Source organism: Ischnura elegans, chromosome 11 (assembly GCF_921293095.1).
Source record: "Ischnura elegans chromosome 11, ioIscEleg1.1, whole genome shotgun sequence".
Lineage (NCBI taxonomy): Eukaryota > Metazoa > Arthropoda > Insecta > Odonata > Coenagrionidae > Ischnura > Ischnura elegans.
The window spans coordinates 46057439-46083419 of record NC_060256.1 but is presented as its reverse complement, the minus strand read 5'-3'; the positions used below and the strand labels follow the sequence as shown (position 1 = coordinate 46083419).

The window sequence follows — 25981 nt, the reverse complement described above, 5'->3', positions numbered from 1 at the left end:
CCAATTTCGATTTTTGCCGAAAATTTGAGCTTTGAATTTCGATTAAAAATCGATTGCTCGAAAAATCGATTTCGACCGAAATTTTCCATAACTGCATCTCTGACGTATTATTCAAAACCTACGCTATCCTCTTGAAATTCTTAGAGTTAAAATTTCACCACGGTAACTTCGCAGATGGATTTTTTTACATCTGAAATAGATTCATTAGTTGACCAAGGTCTATATTATATTCCCAGAACATAAAGACATCGAAGAACATAGCTGGACGCATCACTTCTACTCGCTCGGTCGCATTTTGCTGTTTTTCCTAAAGAATTACCTAGTGGTTTAAAATTTCGTACTCATGTTTTCAAATGCCAAAAGTCATCAGTTTTAGATGGATATAAAAACTGAGCTGGGTGAGGTACTTAGGATTAGTGGGTATAAAAAACTGGGACGTTTAGGATCATTTTCCAAGATACTAGAGTACAATCTTAAAATAAATCCCAAAGAGGGTGATTGACTCACATACATTTACGTAGACGTAAATTTAGATACAGAAAAAAATAAAGGCGTACTCAAATTAGCCGACATTATGGTAAAATAGAAGGCTTCAGTTAACCACAGAATTACAAAATTAATTAATAATTTGGAATAGGAAAAATTATCTCAAGATATAATACCGCCATCCTACGCTTTAAACGCTTTATCGCCAAGTGAAATGTGTTGCATAATACCAAGGCAGCGCAGAAACTGATGAGCTGCTCAGTGCTCACCCCTTCAAAAATAACAACCTTAATCAGCTCCTGAGATCTGTTTTCGTACATGTAAGATCTAATTATTTTCCCCATTCCCATTGTTTTCTCCGCTAGCCTATCTCCAGAATTTCTCTTATCAAACGTTGCCTGTACTAACGCCACTCCTCGCCGACGTTATGCTAAAATATAAGCCTTAAGTTAGCCACAGAATTACAAAAGTAAATAATAATTCGAAATAGGATAAATAATCTCACGATATATTACCGCCATCCAACGAGTCGAAATATTTCAAAATATTGAAATAATATAAGAAAACGCAATAAGTACGTTGCTAAGATTGAAAAAAATAACCCTTTTGATAAGGAATAAACACATCAGTCTTATTATGAGTTCATAGATATGAAAGAAATAACGAAATTCCAGTATCCCATTTACTGTTTGCTAAGACTGACTGATAAAAAGGTGAGATATCTTGTATGATGTTGGGCACAATATGGTGGAAGTTCTTAATATTAGTAAAATTAGACATTGAAATATTTCCACAGAGTTTTATTATGACACTACGCGTTTCGTCGTTAAAAACAACATTATCAAGTGTATCATAATAAAACTCGGTGGAAATATTGCCATGTCTAATTTTACTAATATGAGTTATAGTTGTTTTCAATAGTGACAATTAAGCCTCCCTCTAAAACTCCTCAGTAAAGTTGTCCTCGAGAACCAGCCAGTTGCAGAGAGACGAGAGAGATGAGTCAACAACAGCTCAGAGAGAAGGGCAAAAGGGCATGGAATAGTAATCCACTTGGGTTTCATGGCTATCGGGGCAAACTCAGCAGCAGCAGAACTTAAGTTTTCCAACACGCAAAATGGCGTGGTGACCCTCGCGCATGATGGACCGGCGAAGTTTGTTCCTGTTTTCAGGAGTTGACACGACAAAAGGATGTACCCCAAGGCACGGGTCTTGGATCCGTTCGCTATCCCCGCCACTTACACTCATCCGAGGTCCGATGCAGAATATAAATAAGGTCAAACTAAAACTTGAGAAAAGAGAGTGAGAAGCACGAACATCTACCGCTCATAACTCGGCTCATAAAGGACAGTCATATTAGGTATGTCGTTCGATCATAAATACCCCAGTTTTTTATCTTTATCAACATATATACATAAAAGAGAATGTCTGTTTGTCTGTCCGCTATACATTTCCGTACGGCTGCATGGATTGTGACCATACTTACTACATAGGTGTATTTTATGCTCCCAAACCCCGTAGTGCTACTTTCGGTTGCATCCAACGCGTCCTTTGCGTCGTTTTCTCACTACCGTTCGTTACGCTAAGTCATACAACTTCTGTGGATGGATATCCTGCTGGGTAGGCTTACCTCTTGATGCGGTCAAAGAGGAAACATTAAAATCATATATGATCATGAAATCCCAGTTTCAAGTTTCCCACTCCTCTAGGTTTTATCCTTCCGAGCAACGCCGGAGTGGCCTGCTAGTTATATGTATAAAAGAATATGTCTGTTTGTCTGTCCGCAATGCATTTCCATACGGCTGCACGGATTGCAATCAAAGTTAATACGTAGGTGCATCTCATGCTCCCAAAGTCGGTAGTGTTACTTCTGCTTGTGTCCGAAGCGTCCTCTGTGCCGTTATCTCAATTTCTCATGTCGGATTGAGGAAAACGGGGTGGCCGTCCCCACGTAATTTTGAAGAAGCAGAAAAGATGGCTCTTTGAGGTGGCTCTACAATGAAACTTTTTATTTCACGTCACAGACTTATCAAATTACAGGTATAGTGTGGAAATTCTATAAGAGACTACATAATGTGCCCGAGTATTGGCTCACTTTCACGGGTACGGTTCATTTCTATCGCACAATTGTTGTCTCCTCAAGCAGTGAATGGCTCATTAAACGATTCATTTGAAGAACTAACAGCTCCTCCAATGTGGTCGTTTTTATTCAGAAATACAGAATAATCCCACTAAACGCTTTATCGCCAAGTGCATAACACCAAGGCAGCGCAGAAACTAATGAGCTGCTCACCCCTTCAAAAACAACACCCTTAATCAGCACCTGAGATCTGTTTTCGTACATGTAAGATCTTATTATTTTCCTCATGCCCATTCTTTTCTCCGCTAACCTATCTCCAGACTTTCTCTTATCAAACGTTGCCTGTACTACCGCCACTCCTAGCCGACGTTATGCTAAAATAGAAGCCTTCAGTTAACCACAGAATCACAAAAGTAAATAATAATTCGGAACAGGACAAATAATCTCATGATATATTACCTACATCCTACGAAAATGTTGAAATATTATACAAAAACGCAATAATTACATTAATAAATTGGAAAAAATTACGCTTCGAATAAGGTATGAACACATCAGTATCGATATTTTCATGCTCTCATCTGACTTTTTCATGAACCTTGCTATGTACCATTCTTCTGTAATAAAAATTAAGCTTCCCATTTCACATTTTCGTTGAGTATATTATTTGAAATTTTGTTGTCATGTCTCTTATGCTTCATTGTTGTTCGTATGTTACAATTCTGACTTCGGGTATAGCCATTATTATCATGCCACTGTTTTTACCTACTGTAAATTGGCATTAATACTGAATCATCACCATCAAATGGTTTTCTGCCCACTGGCAGATCCCAAACGCCAAAGTTTTCTCCACCTCCTCCCGTTCATGGCCTCCTCTTACGTTTCCTAATCCCTTCTTTTTAATCTCAGTACGTCTGTCATTTTCAGCCTCCTCCTACCACTGTTCCCTGGACCAGGGGTGCAGCTAAGAATTAAGGCTAGGGAGGGTTTTAGGCGTAACTAATACTTTGAGGTGTGAGGGTATTGCATACCCACAAGGGTAAGTGGGAGTTGCAGGGGCCCTCTTCCAGAAAATTTTTAAGATTAATGGTTCAAAATGGCGAGTTTTACGGATTTCTGAGGACTATTTGATTTATCCTAACAGTATTATATAAGCAATACTAATTCATTGAGTAAAATGGATTAAACTTAAAAAATTCTCTGAGCTCTGCGCCACTGCCCTGGACTGCCTTATTTAAAATCCCCTTCCCTTTTAAAATATGCCCCATCCAATTCTCTTTTCTCTTAAACATAGTTCTCAATAATATTCATGGTGAACCAAAAAACCTAGTACTATTCCACAAACTTTTATTTGCTGTCGACTAGTTCGAGTGCTTTAGCGTCATTATCAAGACAAATAGCTGTCTTGTCTTGATAATGACGCTATAGCCATCGAAACTAGTCAACAGCAAATAAAAGTTTGAGGAACAGTACTGGGTTTTTGCTTCACCATGAATATCTCGTCGTTTCATTATATCACGTGAAAATGATTGATTTAATTCTCAATTGTATTTTTTCCTCTCCAACTCTTTCTAAAATGCTGTCAATGTTCAAATAATCAAATAATTATAATAATAATCAAATAATAAATAATAAGGTGATCAGGTACTTACGTAGGGCGTGGCTAGGGTCAGGAGCGCATGCGTGGTCGGAGACAGGATGACGTGGCGCAAGGTGCCACTCTCGTCCACTATCTGCTGCACCACGTGACCTGGGGGCACCCTTACCGGCATCGCCATTGGTGGGGTGGTGTTAGTTGACACCATAGGAACCGTCACCGGCCCTGCAAGAAACAAAAAAAAGACAAGTAAGACAAAGATTTAGTAAAACAGCACAAGCAATTACAATGAAACCTTATTTAATTACTCAATTAATAGGTAATAAGTACCTGTATTAGCTTGGTTAAAATCAATAAATTAATAATATTCATAGAAAAAGGGTGTCAAAATTCTTGTCTCTTCTATTAAATTAATTTAAAATTGAATTCTTTTTCTTTTTTATTATTGTAAAAACATTTTTAAAACCTTTCATGCCTTTATGTATCAAATTAATGTAATTATATTCATTCTTAGCCCACATGAAGGTATAAAAATATACCGAAACGTTGGCAAAAAAATGCATTAAATTCTTAAAGATCTACACTCTAAGGCATTAATCAACGTAAAAAATTGAGGTCAAGAAAAAAAATAAAAAACTCAGTGAAACCTGAATTCAGTGGCCTCTAGTGACCCTGGAACTGAACGTATTTCCCTGATAGGCCATTTAAATTCCACCACTTTTCAGCTACGACTACCTATACCAATTTCAGAGCGAGAAGTCCCCACATCGTTTCCCAGAATACTTTGAAACATCGTTTGAGAATTATCTCCTCTATTCCAGAAAGAAAATCCTTTATCTAAGAAGTATAATCATCCGCTGTCTCGGGCGTGATTTCATAGATATGACTAGACATGATGAAAAGTAAAATAAACTTTGTAATTCCACATAAATTAATAAATATACGACCTAAATAACGTGCCACGTCGAATCCTAGGTCGTACATTAATTAACTGTTGTGGAATTACAAGTTTTTAACTTATGATTACAATAAGTAAAATCATGTTTGTTACAAGCAACTGACGTAACGTTCGGCTCAAACAAGTGGAAAAACGGTAAACTTAAATAAATGTATAAGGATTGTTATAAGTATCCACAGTCATAGTATCCTTTCTTTCCTTTTGTTTTCGATGGATGTCGCACAACATTTTACAAAGTACGAAAAGAATGTGTTTTGAATCGCGGAGTCGCGAACCTACCCCTCAAAGAGGTGGGAATCCTTCGCAAGAATTTCAAACAAAAAAAGATAATTCGCAATTCCACGGGCGATGCGCAACAGATCATTTTTTTACGATGGTTTGAAAACAACGCCGGTGGGGAGAAATAACGGTATAGCGGACGGATTGACGGTTTCGCGAGAGGCAATATAAAAGAAAATGCCATGCCATTACGAGGCGGAGATGATGGCGGAACCTCTCTAACAATTGCGAATCTTTGAGCGCAACCCAAAACGGAATTCCACTTTTTTTCCCTTCGCCGTTCGCCGAATCTTTGTAAGCAGCAGGTGCGAACAATCCCTTCGCGTTCCCAAGGCCGGACGCCTTCCCGGAGCGAATCTCTCCAGCAATTAGGCATACCAGCATTCCGTTCACTGGAAACGGCCTCCAGGATGAAAACAGCCATGCCTCGCTGAGCGCATCAAAGGCGACCTTCGGAAGTTTTCGATGATATTTTTTTTCGCCAACTTGGAGCAGTAGGAGGGGAAGAAGAAATTGAAAGATCCGGGTGGTCTCCATCTTATAACACTCGCATTTCGCATCGTATACACGAAAGAGGCCGATATGGAACGATTAATTAACCTTAAGTTTCGCCAGGATGATTGCAGAGCCCTAGGGTCCTAACGGTTAAGATAAGGCATCATTCCCCATCAGCGGCGTAACTAGGAATATGCTTTGGGGGGAGGGATGAGTTGGTCTGGCGGGGAGAAATGAGATGGCCTGGGGCGAGAAGATGTTTTAATAATGACATGCCTGAATTTACATTTTACATAATTTTGGCAATAAAAATTTTAATATAAGACACGGTCTCAGGCGTTACTTTGTGGAATTGCTTCATTATAGAATAAAATAAAATAACTTTGTTTTATTCCAACTTTATTTTAAATAGATAGCATTAGATCCTGATGATAGCATTAGATGCTGAAACCCGGGTCGTGCTATTTAAAATAAAGTGTGGAATAAAACAGTTATTTCATTTTATTCTATACTAAAAAATTTAATTTAAGCAGATGCAGTTCTTACATTTCAAAAATAGGCATTTTTTTAAATAACTTTTTTTATCTCTCTGATGCTTTGGGGGGAGGGGATCTATCCCCCCTTCCCCCATAGTTACGTCACTGTTCAACATCGATTGGCATTCTTTCCGACGAAATACTCGTATATAACTTTAACTACCCCATAAATGAATTGCCATGAGAAAAAATTACCCTGGAATGGAAATGAACCACGGACCTTTTGCTTTCCGTAACCACGGAACCAACTCAACGCAACTCTAAGCCATTAGAAATTAAGAAACCTAAACCGTGGTTCGATGCCCGGACCTGGGGTATTTTTTCTCATTGTATTTCATGTATATTTCACCGCCGTTCACGCGGCAGGCTTCGAAATACTACACTTAAAATACCCTCTTGAAACTTACAGAGAACATTGGGTATACCCTTTTCAACATTAGTTTCTCAAATTTGAAAAGTTTACCTCAGTATTAGCAAAGAGGAATTTTTTTTAAAATGTATATACAGCTAGTGTTCACAAGGGTTTAGTATATCCTGAATGATAAATACAAAATGATAACGTAAGTGCTTTCATTTAACCGAGGAAGTATTCCGAAGAGTGGGGAAAAAAGAGGTCCTCTGAAAACCGAAGAAGGTGGGTCAACTTAGTTGGCCACATCATAAGGTATGGTGGCCTGTTGAAAACAATCGTAGAAGGACAGGTGGAAGGGAAAAAGGGTAAGGGACGGCCCAAAACGAGTTACATAGGTCAGGTCATTGAGGATATAACAGAAAAGAAATGCGTCGCTATGAAAAGGCTAGCGGATTGGAGAGAGGAATGCAGAGCTACGTCAAACTTATCTTAAGGTTGTTGACTTATGTTAATGATAATACATTAAACTACAAATGAGATATATATTTCTTTGCTGGTATTTATTTATTTCCAAACCACCGAAAACAGTTCTACACGGCCTTTTACATCGGGGCTATTAACATGTTAACAATTTTACGTACGCAAACAACCATGCCCTTGGTAGGGGTACCTTACCCAGGCGGGCCCCGAACCCGCGACCTCCTGTTTGGCAGGCGAGGACTTTACCTCGCCGCCACCGAGGCCGGCAAAATCTGATGTGTAAAATTTGAAAATTTTATGTGAGTTCCATTCTCGGATATAAAAATTGAATTACGCGACGGAAAAAGCGATAGAAAAAGGGGCGGTATAAATGACCGTGCGATTTAGAAAATTATGGTCCTGAGAAAAATAAGGACAGTGCGATCCCTCTTTTAGTCCCTGAAAACTTATCGCTGGAGCTATCATTCTGAGGGACGGAAAAAATGCTCGAGTAATTCATGCTCTATCGGCTTCAAAGCTCTCTGCATGGCTTCACATCACTATCCTCCGAGAGAGTGCGGTTGTGGATGAAAGACGGCCATCCACAGGGGACTCTGATCTACTCTGTCCCAGGCTCTTGAAATCTACGGCAGCACATGAACAAAACGAAAATAACCCTTCATCACGTCCGTCTTTTTTTCTCCTCTTGCTTCCATTCGGGGAGCCAATGAAAGCGTACGTCAAGACGGAAGACGACTTAAAACAAACAAACATGGAAGGGTATCGAACTGTTTCACACGGCGCGCAAGGGGCAAAAACAAAACAAAATCTAGCGTGCGCACCAGATCTGCGCCACTCCCTGAAGAGAGGAGAAAAAATGTTGGGGGATGACAGAAAAAACATCTGCCGCACACAAGCCGCTTGATTTAGTCTAGCCAAGACGATACTTGAAAGAGGACGAGAATAAAAGCCGGAATAAATTTGCGCGCGGAAGCGAAAAGAAAAAATTATGTCTGGGGCCCCGACGTACTGGGACATTACGGATCGATGTGCCTTGGTACAGAAGAGAGACAGACTGAATGGTTCCATCTGATTGTGAGTACAGAACCCGGCCAGCCACGGGGATGAATTGCGCTGTCGTATTAGATAAGGAGGTTTATAATTGAGATCAACAGTTGGTTTCTCATAAAAAACATATTTTTCACAAGCACTGAGTTCCCATTTATAACCAGCAACCTAGGTTGTTATTCAATTATGAGTTAAAGTCGCAGTTATGGTACACTAGCGGGATCAAAGTCTCACTTAAGACTTCTAAGAGTGAAACTCTGAAATATTAAAGACCTAGCGAAAAAAATGTTAAAACTTTCGCGGGTACTCATCATGTTAAATAAAAACTTTTGGGCTACTTCGCCGCGTCAATTTATGGGTGGCCCCAACGTTTCCCGACCGATGCTGGTCGCTTTCTCAAGGGAATCCGATGAGGTGGGATTTTATATCCATTTGTTGTTTATGTTTTATCATTAACATATCATTCAGTCCTTTCTCAAAGATATGTACAGGCTTAGTTTAAGAATTCTATTCTCCCTCAATAAGATTGAAGCGTAACCTCTCCATTAGAAAACTCTCCGATTCCTCTTAGACAAGTATGGCGGAATCAAAATAGATGATGGAGGCGAAGCATGGGAATTGAGAGGGGAGGTATTGGAGGGGTGGTATGAGGGGTACGGTGGAGAGGGAACCGATGGCAAGAGAGGGGAGGGTGGAAGGAAAAATAGGAGGAAGGAATTTGCTAAAGAAAAAAAAGAAAAACGAAAAACGAAAGAGATCTCCGCGACCTTGGAAAACAGTTGCAGCGCGCCGGGGAAGACAAGCGGTCCAATTGAGCGAGAAACATAAAAAGAAATTATTTTGTTTAACCTCGTCTGAACTCGTTCAAGAGGCTGGCGGGGACTGAAATAGAACACACGTAAGCGAGCAGGGAGTTATGAGGAAAAGGAATATAAAGTGATACGCAATAAAATACTTTACGCGAATAATAAATGCATGATTGAGCATGGAGAGAAAGGCGGATAAAATCCGATGAGTCAAGCGTGATGGAGTGGTATTTCTCCATACTGAAACAAATGCTTGCAATTTTCCACTGTTATAAAATTTATTACGACCTATGTTTCAATGTAACTACATCATCTTCAAGGTGAAGCGATTTCAATGTGACTTCATCATCTCCTTGAAGATGATTTAGTAACAATGAGACTTAGGTCGTAATTAATTTTACAAACGTAATAATAAAACTATCATGACTATAAAATTTATTACGACGTATGTTTCAATGTAACTACATCATCTTCAAGGTGAAGTGATTTTAATGTGACATCATCTCATTGAAGATGATTTAGTAACAATGAGACTTAGGTCGAAATTAATTTTACAATCGTAATAATAAAAATTTCACGATTATAAGATTGATTAAGACGTATGTTCCAATGCCACTACATCATCTTCAAGATGAAGTAACTTCAATGTGACTTTATCATCTCCTTGAAGATGACGGAGTAACATTTAAACGTAAGTCGTAATAAATTTTATCATCGTGGAAAATTGCAAGTATTCATTTCAACAACAGAGAGACAGAGGGTTTACCGAAGGAAGCTGGCGTCTATGCACAACATCTTGTAACCATTTCCCATTTCGCTTCTAACCTTGGCCATGGAACACCATTTCGGTTTATTTCTTAAATTAAGGATGGATTTGTGAAGTCATCACAATGCATGGTTCATTTTAGTGTTTAAACTAATGAAAAAACTAAATACTGACAAAATTCACTTACTCATGTTTAACTACGTATTTATATTATAATTTCTTTATACTATGCATAACTTTGTATAATGTTAAACAACTTCTTCCACAAAAAAGTATTAAGTAATAGTTATTCATCAAAGAAATCTTAATGATGACGTTTTCCCTAGTTTTGCAACATGAATTCATACAGTTTCGACCCCGAGAGCGAATGAATCAGATGAATCGCAAGTAGTCGCCACGAAGGAAAAAATTTGGGGTGGAGAGGGACTTCAGACCCCCTTCCCACCCAAAGTTACCACCGGGTTACGCGCCTGAACGCGACCAATAGCGAAGGAGTGATCCGTCCTCTTCAGCGGGAACTGATGAGATGCTCCATCGTTACAATCCCACCCCCGAAACGTGGAGAAGGCGTCGTATTATGCACAAGGCCACGAGCAGCCCCCTCCAGAGGCGTTGGTCGCTAAGCGGGAAAGATTGCGAGGTGAAGGGGTTGTTGCGATTTCCAACTACTTTTGGGGGCATGGAAAATCTCCGCCCGAGTTTTCTGCGGACCGAATGATAAAATCGAATCACACGATCATTTATTTCAACCCTATAAATCTGTTTTATCTGATATTATACATGCATCTGTTGAGGGGAACACTCTCCCAGGGTCAAACCTCGCTTATGACACTCCATTTTTCGATATAGCTACTTTTCCTAATGTCTTCTAATAATCAACGACGAATTTCACTCTTATTATTACGCAAACGGTGGCGGGGTACTCGATGGCGGCACGGTAAAGTCCTTGCCTGCCAAACAAGAGATTGTGGGTTCGAGTCCTGCCTGGGGAGGTTGCTCCTTGATGGAAATCCCATCCCTTGAGCCATCGCGCAAAATGATCACGTAAAACGGTCTTTTTTTTGCCATCATCGGAGTGATCGCTGTACCTGTCCTTCGAAAGGGATGAAAAAACGCACGGACGCAACGTATTTCACTTCCATTATTACAGTAGTCCCCAGCTTTCAGCTGTCTACTAAGTCTTTGAATTATTTTTAATTTCAAACGTAATAGCATATTCCTAGTTACGCCACTGGTTAGAGGCAGTAATTTGGCAAAAATATGAAGAGAAATTTTCAAGCTGTGAAGCAGAGGAGTGATTTTAACCCTTTATAACCCAATGTTGCTTCTAAGCAACATCAAAAATATTTAAACTTTCAGCTCTAGTAGGGAGATATCTACACTAAATATTATTTTGTAGTGTAAATTTTAATGACGAAATATTTAGCTGCCAGGATAATTATCATTGAGTGTAAATTTCCAAGTTTTCAAAATGAAAAATCTTGAAATTTGATTTCTCCCAGAAACAGCTCTGGGTTAGAAAGGGTTAAGATCCTTGCGGATATTTCTTTTGCTAATAAGGGTGGAAATCTGATCGCTTTATTCAGGCTTAAGCGAGGCATGTCCTCAGTGTATCGCACGTATGTAAAGTACGCAGTCCCGCGCTGCCTTGAGGACGGGAGGCAGCGGGGGAAGCCGTCCACGGACCACCGAGAGATATACGACTTGGGGGCAAGGATGGGGGAATCACCGGGCTGATCGGGGGATTTCCTCTCCGTCTTGTTGCCAAGTCAAAGCTGAGGACGCGAACGGCTGGCTAGCCCAATACGTGATCTCCACTTGTGGGCGAATCCCATCGAAGTGCATCGTAAGCAGTGATGGACAAACGTAAGTCAAAATCGATTTTTGTAGACATGATTTTTAATCGAAATAAAAAGCTCGAGTTTACAACAAAAATCGAAATTCGAACCGAAAGATCAAACTATCGAAAAAATCGACGGTTGTTTTTTTAATTTCAGTTTATACAAAAATATATTAATTATAAATTCAAAAAAACACTCAAAATACACATTTGAGATGTAGTGAAAATACCAAAAAAACTGCTTTGAATACATGCGTGAATTATTAGTAGTAATAATTAACAAATAAACGACCATTAAAGTTTTGAAATCGCCGCTTGAAACGATTCGGGTGCAATAAATATTTTAGAAATACCAACAGATAGCGATGGTTTCTTGATGATAGAGGGCGTGCTTTCCCATTTTTTTCCCGCCCATCGATATAAGAATTTCACTGAGAGACGGATTGCGTTACCTTTGGCCGAGAGTGACGCTGCTGAGATCCAGGGAAATGGTCAATATCGAAGTCGAAAATCGAGCTTTAATCGAAAATCGAAGATCAAGCCTAGACCTCCTCCATCTGAGGCTCGATTTTCGATTTTAATCGACTTCGTTTTTTTCAATAGTAATTATAAGTTGGAAGAGTTACCAAACAAATTAACAGCTTAAAGATATAAGCCATCTATAAGTAAATTTACTGATTTAAGTTTTCAGTACATAAAAGTTGCCGGAAATTTTCCTCAAATACTAAAAGTTTACTTCGCGACCGATTTCAAAACCTATTTCATTATCTTCAAGAAGATGATACAAAATGTATTGAAACCGGTGGCGAAGGAAAATTAAAGGATTTAAGGAAAAACTGGCAGTAAATTTTAATTCAATGTTAATTTAACATTTATAATTCAACCTGATTAAGACTGAAACAACTCCTTTTACGAGGTGCTTCAGGAGGAATCTGAAATACTTTAGGGGGTGGTAGGGCAGATAATTTTAAGAATATTTTTGTACATAAACATAAGGTTGTAACTCCTTTGTCACTGTGCTATGGCAACGCAAACTTGTTTTGGATTCACTTTGCAGTTACAATGAAAACGATTTTACTTGGATATCATGCCTTTTCGACATTTTATTTAATACCCTGGATTTTTGAGGATATTAAATAATTATAGTTGAACGAAAATGTGTGATTACAATTGTCTGAAACAGTTAATCTTTGAGCTTAATTAAACGAGAGCTTTGGGCGAGTATCAAGAATCAAATTGCGCAATGTCACCCATTTTGAAACACTACATGTCAATCGGATAGTCCGTCATCTCCCTTAAGGATTGAAAAATGAAGACTCCATTAATTTTTAAGTGCTCCACATCTACCTCTACAGTCTAACGAAGTGTCCGTGAGCTGGACGAGCACTTCTCATGAAATTTACCGCTGTAGACTGCACCCCACTGAAATAAAACAATTTAGATTTTGGGTATATTCCAGTAGCGGATACAGAAAAAACTCGAAGGGGGGGGGGGGGGGGCGCAAAAGATATCTTGAGTTACCTTTACTTTTATCCTAATAAAAAATAAATAAGTTTGATTTAAATCCTAATTAAAAATAATCAAATTTTTAATGAAATTTATAACACTCCTATACAAGGCAATGCTATCTTATGATATAAAATAGCTATAATTGTGATTCTGCAATGTTTGGCAATACGAGCGGGCCCGCAAGGAGGGGGGGGCGCCCCCTGTGGCCCCCATCTGTATCCACCATTGGTATATTCTATATTTCTAAAGAAATACATAATAAACCCGCTGAGAATACGTCAAGAATTCAGACCGTTCGAATGGGAGTGGACCTCTCTCTGAAGAATGCAATGGAAGTAGAGGGTCGGTTCATCATGGGCTCCATTTGACCACCAGAAAGATCTCTAGAGGACACTAGCGACGTCTTCATTCCAGGCCACAGGGATTCCCAGCCCGTGGATTAATTACGAGCGAGGCCGATGATGAGATTCAGCCCTCTAGAACTTAGAGATCTTACAATGAGCACGAGCGAAGGCGGACTAGTGCCTATATGCCAACGGGGATAAGAGAATGATTCGTAATGGCCGCAAAAATTTAAACCTATCGATAAAAAATCGATAACGTCCTAATTCTAATCTATCTTTATACTATAAAACCACTTCCGACCGCTCACTGACTCACTCATATAAATTGTTGAGGTGAACGAGACGAGATATGACAAAAACTCATTGAATCGACCCCCTCTAAAATCATCTGATACCCTACAAAACTGTAGAAACACTAAAAATTATATTTTCTGTCTGTTACATTGTTTCCAACAGCCCCTAAGCCTAAACCTTTTGGTGGTTTCTGGGGGCAAAAAAATCAATTAGTCAAAAATGTAATTTTTCGAATATAGACCACGTGTTACGCCGAAAAAATAACAATTTTCAGGCCGATCAGAGCACTTTTAATTTTGACCAAATCGTTACATTCCACCATTTCGTGAATTACTATCTCAAAAACGGAGGGAGATACGGTGTTACATCATAGAGGTAAAAGCAATTGTTAGAACTTGCTGAGCAATCAGAAAAGGCCTCAGGCCGAGCGAAAGCAAGTAATTTCTCATAAAACTGGTAACTACAGTGCCATTCGGAACGAGATAGACGCTCTTTAAGACTTCAAAACGGAAGAGAGTTCTAGCACGTTCAGAGGAACAGGCATTCCAGGGAGTGGACCAGGTTTTCAAGGATACCTTGCAGGCCAACCACCCTGACCAGGAAAGTTCTCTCCATGGTTCGGCTGGGTTTTTCCCGGCTTAGCGCGAATGGCGCGAGCTAAATAAAACACGACTGCAGCCCCAGACATGAGAGCCATTAAAAACACGAGGTCTTATCTTACAGGAGATAGAATCTCGGTGAAATGCATCAAGGAAGAAACTGGTCCCGACATTCACCGCGAATACGACCTCAACGATACTTAGAAGGGGTTGAAAATTCAACGTTTCCTTTTCTTTCTGTCTCTACTAGGTTCCTCCATCAGCACGTATACAGGATGTTTCAGGAGGAATCTGCAATACTTTAGAAGGTGGTAAGGGAGACAATTGTAAGCATTTTATAGTCCATAAACATGAGATCGCAACTCCTTCGTTACTGAGCTATGGCAACGCAAAAAACTTTTTTGGATGCAATATGCAGTTACCATGAAAACGGTTTTTCTAAGGTGTCCAGGCTTTTCGACATTTTATTAGAATACTCTGGATTTTTAAGCACATGAAATAACTAAGGTCTGACGAAAATGTAAGATTATAATTATCCGAATATATTAATCTCAAAATGGGCGTGGTTGCGCAATCGTATTGTTGATTCTCGCTCAACGAAGCTCATTTAACGAACTCGTCTAAAAAAGCTAATAGATTAATTATTAAATTAACTGCATATTAAGAACTGTAAAAGAAATTTCTGCCATTTTTTTTAACTTTTGCCATCTATTGAGAAAATTTGAAACTATTTTCCATAAAGATATTTAGATAATTAATTAAAGCACAATGGAACAAAATTTCAAATGTGCGACGATTATTGAATATTGTAATGCCATCAAAAGTGAGCAAGGATGGATAATTTCATGCCGATCCGACAATAAGAAGTGGGTTACATCAATTAAAAGATTCCATCGATGAAAAAAACTAACAGACGAAGCAAGTTAAGAAAAAGAGTTTAAAAAATTGAATCTCGACCGACCGACCGGAGGATCTCGATTTTTTCTCCGCGGTCGACACGTGAGGTTTAAAGGGGCACAACTTCGGACGCCAAGTTTCAAAATTAACCGTTATGAAGCGCACATTACTCCTAACGGATATCCATGTAGAGGCTATTTGAAACACTAAGGGACTATTTTATAATGTTTGCTTAATGCTAACCTTAGGATGATACAGCCTTTAAATCTACCTAGAGGTGGTTAAAAGTTCTGCTTAACTTCTGTATAAGATCAGAATTGAAGCTAACCAGAACTTCCAGCCTACTAAAGGTATATCTTACGGTTAGGGCAAAATAGACATTATACATCCGGCTCATAGAGAGAAACCGATGATAATGATTTGGTATTTCGAGGAAGCAATCGACAGCTGAGGTCATTTGCGCCATGAGGAAAGAGTAGCTAAGGAAAAGTGGAGAGAAACCCGGTGTAGGCATTAGCCTGCTCCTAACGAAAGGCACCATGGGGACCACGGCTTAACGTCCCATCCGACGGACGGAGTGTTGAGCTTGAAATGTCCTCCACACAATATTCAAGCAGGGATAGGGCAGTCTCTGAAAATTCTCTGGTACCGTCGGGATTTGAACCAGTCCACGGGGTGGGAAGCCGACACTAGCCACCACACAGACCCGAACCCCAGGAACGGATGATATAAAGTGGTGCATTTGCTCTCACGGCTTTCGGGTTTCCACCGCGTTGTTTCACGTATCATGACGACAGCTTCGTCGACAATCCCGGCAACATTTTCTCGTCAGAATTGTAACTTCTGACATCAAGATGCTAGCAAGATATTCGGCGAACTTTCGTCATCAGACGTGAAACAACACGGTGAACACCTGGAAACCCACGAAGGCAACTGCTACTCATCGCGGCAGCCTTCAAAAGGAAAGCAGCGCATTTTTACGACATGTTTACAACTTGCGTAGAAGACTCAATACTGGGTTATCGACGCATTTTATAATTCAATAAAAGTTTACCATTACTTTACCAAAGATCATTACTTTTTTACCTCAAATATGACCCGATGAGTGTCGTAAAAATGGTGTAGCGAGCACGAATACTGAAACAAATAATAATATCTGCTATGGGGTTATATTTTTATTTCATGATAACTTCATCGCCATGACAAAGTTTAACGAATAGAACATTGTAAATCAGATAAATGTATGTTGCTCATTAGATACGTTTCAAATTTGAGCGATACATTTTTTTCAAGGAATTTTATTCGACGAATCACAGTTTGAATGAACTCGAAATGGATTCCAACGCGATAATCGATCAATTTTAAATCATCATACCTTAATTGAAGGACCTGAGATATAGTTAAATGTGAACACAATTTGATGTTTAAAGAAATCGGTATCACTAACATTCGTGAGTTAGGTTAACAGACACGCTCATTATGAGAGTCAATTTAAATTTAGAATACATAAATATCTAAAAAAAAACGTTTAAACAAATACCACTTTGATGGATGGCATGGCTAAATTGTGAGAAAATGGAATTGAAACCAAAAATGTAAGGACTTGAAAGCGTTGATGTTTTTAAGAAAGAACTTGTTACAACCCAAATGAACCGAATGCAGCATCGATTCGAAGGAAAAAAACTACTTAGAGGACACCCTTCGCTTAGATAACATTGAGCTCACACCCTTAAGCAGATAGGTCCGCGATGACTATTGTTGCATGAATGCATATGAGTCTAGAAGAAATGAACGCCAATCTCTACTCACAATATGGAATTATTATACATTCATATTATACTTTTCCGTTGGAAACTAAAAGCAATTGATATACCAGCATATTCGTTTTAATATGGTTCTTGTATAAGGAGTTACGTCAAAATAGCAATCACACCCATTATGCTGGAAAAACATCGATTCCAGATTAGTTTTTTTTTCGATATCCACCGACCATTAGTTAATTTCATCCATCGCCAGAAGAAAGAAGTGCGTCTAACACGCCAAGAGCACGCTAATATTACGTTCGAGTTCAATAAAGAAAACCGAAAAGGCAATCAAAATATTTCCTCGTATTTAACTCATCCTGGAATTAAGCATATAAATACAGGCATGATTTGCATAAAAAGGTATTTAGGAAGAGACTTATAAACGTTATCAGCTCTAAACTAACTTTCTACTATTGTTCCCTCAAGTATGAACGAAATGACATCAAAAATAACTCACAGTGGAATATCGTTGATCTACCGATAACCTTATCACACTTTCAAAATGCATTTGGAATGGAATTACGTCTCTTTCTCTCTTTTTCGAGTTGATATCCACTTTCGTTCACAGAAAACTTGCACGACTTCATACTTTTACTAGACTTTCACCTCGCATGGATCTGGAACATTTTCCCTTCATTTCCTTATTACGGTGGGCAGGAGGTGAGGGGGAGGGGGTTGAGAGGATCATTATCCACTTATCCACCGCAGAAGCAAACAGCGGCGGTAGTGTAGTCATTCTTCTTTGTTGTCCCGACTGTTTTCTTTTCGCGTCCGCGATTCCCATCTAACGCGGAACGCAAGCATGAATTTTTCAAGTCCTGGAAAGCATTTCAATGGTAGATCGAAGACAAAGAGAAAATTTATGCTCCGCCTTTCACATACAGGCACAGGACAATGCTATAGGAGAATCCGTGGCTCTCTTAAATGAAAATTCATTCTGTTCATTCCATACTAATACGTTATTCCTGATATTGGTTTCGATATTACCATGCCATTTTCAAAATACTGACCGAGTATTGACAAATTTTTCGTCGGAAATGGATTATAAATGGGATATGTACAAAATGAAGCCGCTAACTTTAAATAGCATGTAGCTTTCGGAATTCAGAATGTGATTTGATTTTACATTTACACTACAAACATATTTACTTTATTCAAATACATATTTTTCATATAAAAGACGTTATTACGAGGACAGTAAATAGACCAATAGTTCATGTCACTAATTTAAAATTCTAATTTAAAAAATCATCAACTCAGCCCTGTAAGCTTGGTATTGAGGACATGGGTGAGACACAGATTTTATACAACTCAGACAGTTAGAGTTGATGAAATAGATAACATGTAAAAACGGGGAATATAAATTATCGGAAGTTTAAACAGCTAATTTTAGAAATTTTATTAAGTCAATAGCTTTGACGTGTGAGATATATACTGAGGACATAACTAAGATAAAATCAACGACTCTGCTAGATGGAGTTGGTGAAAGGAGATAATTTGACTTCGGAGATAGCAAATCCCTTTGTCTCCGAGGCTCCACAGGTGTCTCTTGAGTAAACAGTTCAAGCGGAATGCAAAGAGACAGAATTTATGCGACCATATCGCGAGGAATTTTATTTTGGAACCAAAGCAAAACAATTCAAAGAGGTTCAAAAGAGATTTTACGTGATATATGATTCTCCTCCTTGTGATTTAAGGACTGAAAGCGATTTGAGTAAGGAATTAAGAAATTTTATTTTATCTTTAGAGAAAAACTGCATCTAAAATCCACTGTTTACTACGGAGGATCATGGCTTGTATGCAGATCTATTTTGGACATCTTAATTGGTAAATTCATCAGTTTATGCCAATTCTCTTTTGTTCATTTTTCCTTAAGGGGGACATATAAAATCTCATATAATGTCGATAGCAGTCACTTGATGGCAAAATTAGCAGTGCCGGAACGCACTTGTCTTAACTTTCTTTAGAAGTGAAATATTTCTCTGTGTGTTTTTATTACGAGCCATTATTCACATTTTCTAACTAATTTTTTTGTTTTCGTTACGAATGTATAAATTAGAAATCTTGCGGCAGCAAAATTGATACAAGTGTTATTCGACTATTATGTCTTTTGTTAACCAGTGCCGGAACGGCGTTCCGGCACCATGACAACTCCGGTCGATATATACCCTCGAAATAGATGTATCGGTCACAAACATTGATCGAATAAATTCATATTCTATGAATATTGGGAACAAATTCGAGAACTGCGCGGATTTTCACTCTTATGATGGACTAATAAAATAAATAACCAGAATTTGCTTCGCGGAATATTAAAAAAAAAAACTGTGAATAAATCAACAAATTTCACTAAGAAACTGACAGTGACAGGAGTACGGAGACGAAAGGACTCAAAAATTATACCGACAAAACTTTGCGGTGAAACTCCGTGACTTTGACATTCAACGCGACGCAAAAATCGAGCTAAACCTTAATTATAGGACGAGAAACGCAAACACTGTCCCAGAATGTAAGTCAACACTTCCTTTCGAGTCTGTACCACCAAAAATAGAAATGATGAAAAAAGTCAAAGGCCATCCTACAACCAAATTGTCAAGGCGATGGTCCAAAAATGCCCCGGTTCTTATTTCCTGTTTTTAAAATGAACCAAATTAACTTTTTAATTGTTATTTTTTTTAGATTGTATTTGATTTACATGCCACATTATGTACTCTGTGATTCAACGCGAAAGGTTGGTGTGGATTTACAAGGATAAAGCTCACTTATTTCATATTGCACTAATAAGCTAGACCTGCAGTTCCTTTTTAAGCGACTGAGTGAATCAAACTTTCGTTTTCTCACTAATGATCATTATATATACACTTAATGGACATTTATATGATTCGATTTTACTATAAAATCTACAACTATGGTCATGAGTGATTTACAACTGTTCTGCAATATAATGTGTGCACCAAGAGATAAACGCAATATCCATAATCACTTCTCTGGTATTTGACGATATGTAATGAAGGTACCACAGTGTAGTAGTTTGTGGTAGCATATTTCTGACTTGCAGGTCAAAATAAAAAGACCCGGAGTAATGAAGATCATCGCCTTTTTCTACTATGGTCTTTGGAACTAAAATTTTTGTAATGCTCTAGCACACTGAGGAGTAGAGGAAAAGGTCTGGAATAGGTCATTACTATCAGCTTAGAGCAGCTGCAATGTCGTGATAGCTTTTGGAAGCTTACTATAGCTGAAACACGGGCTTTTCGAGAAAAAATACGAATAACGCGACCAATTATTGCCGTCACTATCATCATTAGACTGTAAAAATTGAACAAATACAATGACAATGTATCGTCTCATATTTTTGGAAAGGCCCGTCCGGTAGAGTTCATTGATCAGGTTCCATAAACTTAGTGACTGAGTGAAACTCCAATTTGAACTTCTTAAGTAAAATTTTCACCCACCAACAAACTAGGAATTCGTAAGAAAAACGGAAACTCATGCTCTGTTGTTCCTATTTTCCCGAATTTTCCTTACCAACGAGTAGTTCGAATCAACAGTTAGTCAATCAGTGATTCAACCAGAGGGTTGGCTTGCTATTATTTGGTTCGGTTGTTGGTTTGTTATCTGTTCACATTATGTATGCGGGTGAGCTTTCGTGAGATCCCGGACTCTCTCGAAGGGCTTCGCTGATGGGTGAGGGGTAGTACCGAGGGAGAGAACAGGAGCGAACTCAGCGTTGCCATATGTACATAGTCGCCCTAGTTAGTATCTAAAAACGCTTGAGTCACGGGCGGCCACAGGTATTTTGGGCCCGGCGCCGAGACAATGTACCTACCCGTTTGGAAGGTATTAATCCATTCGCTGAAGGCCATCACATTGTCAGCTAACGCGCTGAATGCGGCGCCGTTTGTTAAAGGCAAACAAGGAGAACGCATGAGGTTTGGCAACACTGCTCCACTAGCAGTTCACGATGTTAACAAGAAGGAGGTCCGAGAGCGACTGAATTTTCGCGCTGGGCCACGCCTACTGTCTGCTAATTGGCCAAGGGAAAGCCGCGAGTGGAGATAAAAGATACAGAGTCTAGTTTAAGATAAAATGAACAGAGTCTAGCTTATGACGTGCTCGGAGAACTATACCATTATCATCAAGGTGAGCTGACCGAAACTGATGAGTCAAAACTGTTAGTAACCCACATCCAGGCAGTTAGTAGCTGAGCCTTACCATAGTCGTGGATGGTGCACATCCCGGGCGGGCACATGTCTTGATGGTTGTGCTGGGGGTGTGGCGGTTGGCCAGGGGAAAACACGTGGAAGTCCGCGGTGGGGGCATAGTAATCGTAAGGCGACTGCGAGCAATACATGTCCTCATGATTTTCAGCGACCATAGCATCGAGCATCACAAACGGGGTATAGCCTCTGCCACCACCCGAGAATCTAAAACCCTTGCCTCCTCCGCCCTCCCTTCTCCCACCGCCCCTGTCCACTGGGTAGCGTCCGTCGCACCGTCCGCAGCCGGGCACCCACTCCTTCCGCTTCGCTTCGTCACGCGCGAAGCTCATCCACGCGGACGATGTTCCACAACCACGCTAACACGGCGGGACGGCCAACAAGGCGGGTCATAGGAGGAGCGGTTGAGGTTCCCTCTCGCGGCAGAGCTAAGGACCATTCCCTTCACTTCCGGTCGAGATCACCTCCCTGTTAACCCCACGACGGGTGAGGTGGGGAAAATTACACAATCACTTCACAAAACTGTAGCAATGGAGGTTGTCACCACTGGTATGCGAAGAAATTGCCCAACAAGATCACTGTACACCTGGATGATCCGGTATAGCTTGCAGCGTCACGGAGACCTACAAGAAGTCGCCGGCAGGGCTGCAGAATTATGGGGAGGGAGATTTATATCACTGATAACGTGTATCTGTTGGTCCACCTTTGTTACAGGGCTTCAGGACGGGATGTAATATCACGGAGGACTCATGGATTCCGCTGGAAGGCTTGCAGGAGTTGCTGGCTACTCAGCTGATTATCCAGGATTTGAACACCTTGATGCAGAGCAGGGATTACACGGTAAATATCCACCAGTGTGATGACGCTATGGAACCCAAACTAAAGAAGTATCCAGCTTTCCCAGGGGGTATTACAATGCTATCCAAATGGGGAAATGTATGTAACTATCGTGCCATCCACTGGAGTCGTCGACAGTGTTTTTGGGGTTTGCAGACAGTACGATCATGCGTGTCTCCTCAAGGCGTAGCCTTTGCCGGAGTTTTCGGTGTTGTCCAGAGGATATCCACACTTCACTTCATCGGTCTATAGGTGTGCCGTACAGCAAAGTGTCGGGTGTTGCAGGTTGGGTGGGAGTTGACGGGTTGAAGAGGAGCAAAAGAGAAAGAGAAAAGAGATTCAGCAATGAGTAAAAGAATAAAGTAACGTAAAACATAATTAAAAATAACAAACAAATAATGCGTTTATACCATTGAAATTTTCTAATCCTGAATTAAATACGAAAATAACATAAGCGTGCACAAAAATGAGACAACCACTAGAAAGCGATGTAGAACATATCAGTAAGCAAAACATAAAATCAAAATGTAACTGATGAATTCAGGCTTAACTTTGTGTAATCTTTTCTTTATTGAAAAAGAAAGAAAAAAACTTTGTTAAATTCAATAATATATTTGAAAAAGCACGACCCGGGTTTTTATAACATAGTTAACTTACGATGTAATTATGTTATGTAGCCCGGGTTGTGCTTTATCAAATATATTAGTGAACATAGTAAAGTTTATCCTTTCATTTTCCATAAAATCAAAATATTTAAAAAATAAAACCAACACAAATTTAACTGTCATAACTTTATGTGATACATGAGTAGACAAATAGGGGTAAATTGTATTAAAAATCCAAGGATAGCTTGTGAATAAGTATAAAAAACTAAACATCCTTTGAGAGATTTTAAGAAAAATGAAAGAGATCGCGAAGATCTCGAGTAACTTGAAAAGGCTCAGCAATTACGACACCAAAACATATTTAATTTTGGACCTTGTGTGGAAATAGAAATAAACCAAAGGATAAAAACATTGCCAACAGAAATTTAGAAAATGTAATCCATTTAAAAATGTCTGCTGAGGGCAAAAATGGATCACGGACGGTACAACCCCCTTTGAGAAACTAGTAGTAAAATTCATCATGAGGAAATATAAACATCCTTGGATTTTGCGCGTCTAAATCGAGACGCAAACAAATTAATAAAAAAGCAGCGTAGAGTGCACATAAAAGTTGTCTGGAAGTGAAAAAATAAAAAAATAAAATAAAACAGATAATGGAAGGCAGAACAGCAAACGGAATTAAAAAAAAACTAAATGTGGCGTGGGAGAAAATATTTGTTTTAGGGTCTGCGATTCGGGAAAAGATACACAAGCCTTGCTGCCCTAACTCAGTCAACGGCCGCGGACTTAATCAATCAAAAGAAGATAACCAACAACTCCCCCTATCTACACAAACCCGCCCACTCCTTCTCTGAACCCGAACTTTTTGGATAAAATGCCGATTCACACCGAGGGATACGGAGGGAAATGCCGTCCCCCGAATTCAGCACTTGGGAGAGTAAAATCTTTTCTTCGGAGTGAGCTGTTACCGCCATTGCGATGTGTCAGTCGGGAGAAATTTTTCGTCATTGGCTATCATCATTAAACCAGAGATGAAATTCACCTCGACAAAAATCATTTGACAAACCCCGGAATACAACCTAAGTGACGATGTATAACTAAAATGTGAAATTCAAGCAAATTTTCACAGATAAATCTAACAAATATCTCCGAAATAGAATACCGGCATCTTCTGGGTTTTCCAACCGTGTCCGTCGTTTATAGTGACGACAGTTTCTCCAACGTTCCAGCCATTCATTACGCAAAACAGTGGAAGCCTTCGCACACATTTCCAAAACTGTCTAAATTTTACGGCAAATCAGGAGAAAATAGCATGGAAATCTATATTTTTATATTCTTGAGTAGGCCAGGAAAAAATAACACCGGGATATCCCGATTACCGGTCAGGTATGCTACCACTTACACCACCAAACCATCATCATCTTCCAAGGAAAATCTCAGCCGGCAATCGGGACGCCCGGGTTCGAATCCCGCCTGAGTCAGATTATTTTTTCACGGCAAATTTCATCTTTGAGGTAAATTTGCACCCGTCCGCGGGACTGCGTTAAAGGTACTCGTTATAGAAAGTGCTTTGAAAGGTTACCATTTCAGGTTAAAGTTGATAGAGCACTGATCTCACTACTAGTTCCGAACTCAGAGGAAATATATAACTAAAAGGGGACGTTTGATGGCAGCAAAGTAACTAAAGGCGGAGACCAATATTGGAACCCTAAATTCCGCAATATTATCGGACGTGGAAACAGTAAGCACACGAACTAACGACATTTAAACTAACATCTTAAAAGTCCTGATATATATGATATATCCTGATAAATCCTTAACCTTGAGCATACGAAATAAAATTTCCAATCGAAATAACCAACATGACATGTGGTTCATTAATGTCTATACATTTTCGAGTCATTCATTCCCTTACTGAGCCACGGAAAAAATGATGTGTCTACGTGAACAAGGAGAAAAAATTCTCACTTCAATTGCCACACAAATTAAATCTTGTATCAAATGAGATAATTGCGTAAATATGAGGAAAATATGTCCTAACTCAATAAAAAATAGCAGTATTCGACGGTAAGAAGCCATAGTAGTGAGGAGAGGATATGGACAGCATGACAGGCAGAGGATTATTGGTAGCGTGGATGGGGAAGCAAATTGAGTTTGCAGAATAAACATAACCCTTAGCGTGGGCAGCAAAGCAAACACGGCGACAAGCGACCAAACGGCTGAGAATAAAGGCTCTAGCTTAAGGTCCTGAGGGAGGCTGGACGTACTGGTAAATTGGACTCGCAAATTCCTACATAAAATGATCAAGTACATAATTGATTTCACGGTTCACCAGGAATCAGCCCAAATTCAGAATTTGAGATTTGATATCAGTCTATCTCCGATTACTATCTATTAATTACACATTTTATGCTATTGGAAGTTGATTTTTTTTCAAACTTTCTTCACACTTGTAAGTAGATCGCAGCGAAAAGCCGAAGAATAAGCCGAATAACAAGAAAGAAATAGTCGACCACGGATATATCATCGGTCGTAATGGAAATATTTGACTATTTAAATCGTTATTATGGTGTTATGGTAGCGGAAATTGGTTGCTGATATCTTAGAAACGAGAAAAACAAATGTTGAGGGACGCTGTGCTAGGTCGATTATTTCTTCTTCAATATCGTCGGCTCATTCAACATTATCCAAAACCTCCGCCATTTTCCACAGTATAATCTTCACATCAACGTTTTAACCTGAGGAAATCCATAGTTTAGCTTCAATTTAACGTCCAGATTTAACTTACCATCAATTACAAAACCGAATTTCGGGACTTACCATCTCTAGGCGTTCAAGCACAGTTCAACCAGACATTATATAACCGGCCCTTAGTGGTTCATTTGGCTCAATAGCATTCAATCATGTAAACAGTGGATACGTAGCTAGGGCAAAGAATTAGTCCAAATATCAAAAATTTATCATGAGGAGTATGCCCTGGAAAAGTAAAGTCATACGCATCATGATCGGTCTGTGCACGCTCAGTTTGAAATCCCTGAATGAAAACCTTATCATGAATTTGAGGTCTGATTTCGTCCAGATGAGCACTAATATCACATTAGAGGATTCTCAAGTCCGCCGCTAGAATAATGCCGCTCCGCGCTCATTAA

General features: G+C 39.3%; 1 protein-coding gene across 5 annotated transcripts in view; it reads right to left on the bottom strand.

Annotated features, from left to right (window-relative positions):
* Positions 1-25981, bottom strand: part of LOC124168454 (fibronectin type-III domain-containing protein 3A) — a 435474-nt gene that overhangs the window by 38184 nt on the left and 371309 nt on the right. For all 5 annotated transcript variants that reach the window (XM_046546704.1, XM_046546703.1, XM_046546706.1 and 2 more), the window contains 2 exons: positions 21386-22473; positions 4219-4388 (listed from right to left, as the gene is read on the bottom strand). In XM_046546704.1, the coding sequence (XP_046402660.1) occupies positions 4219-4388; positions 21386-21722 (507 nt within the window). In that variant the 5' untranslated portion in view covers positions 21723-22473. The remainder of the gene's footprint in view (positions 1-4218; positions 4389-21385; positions 22474-25981) is intronic.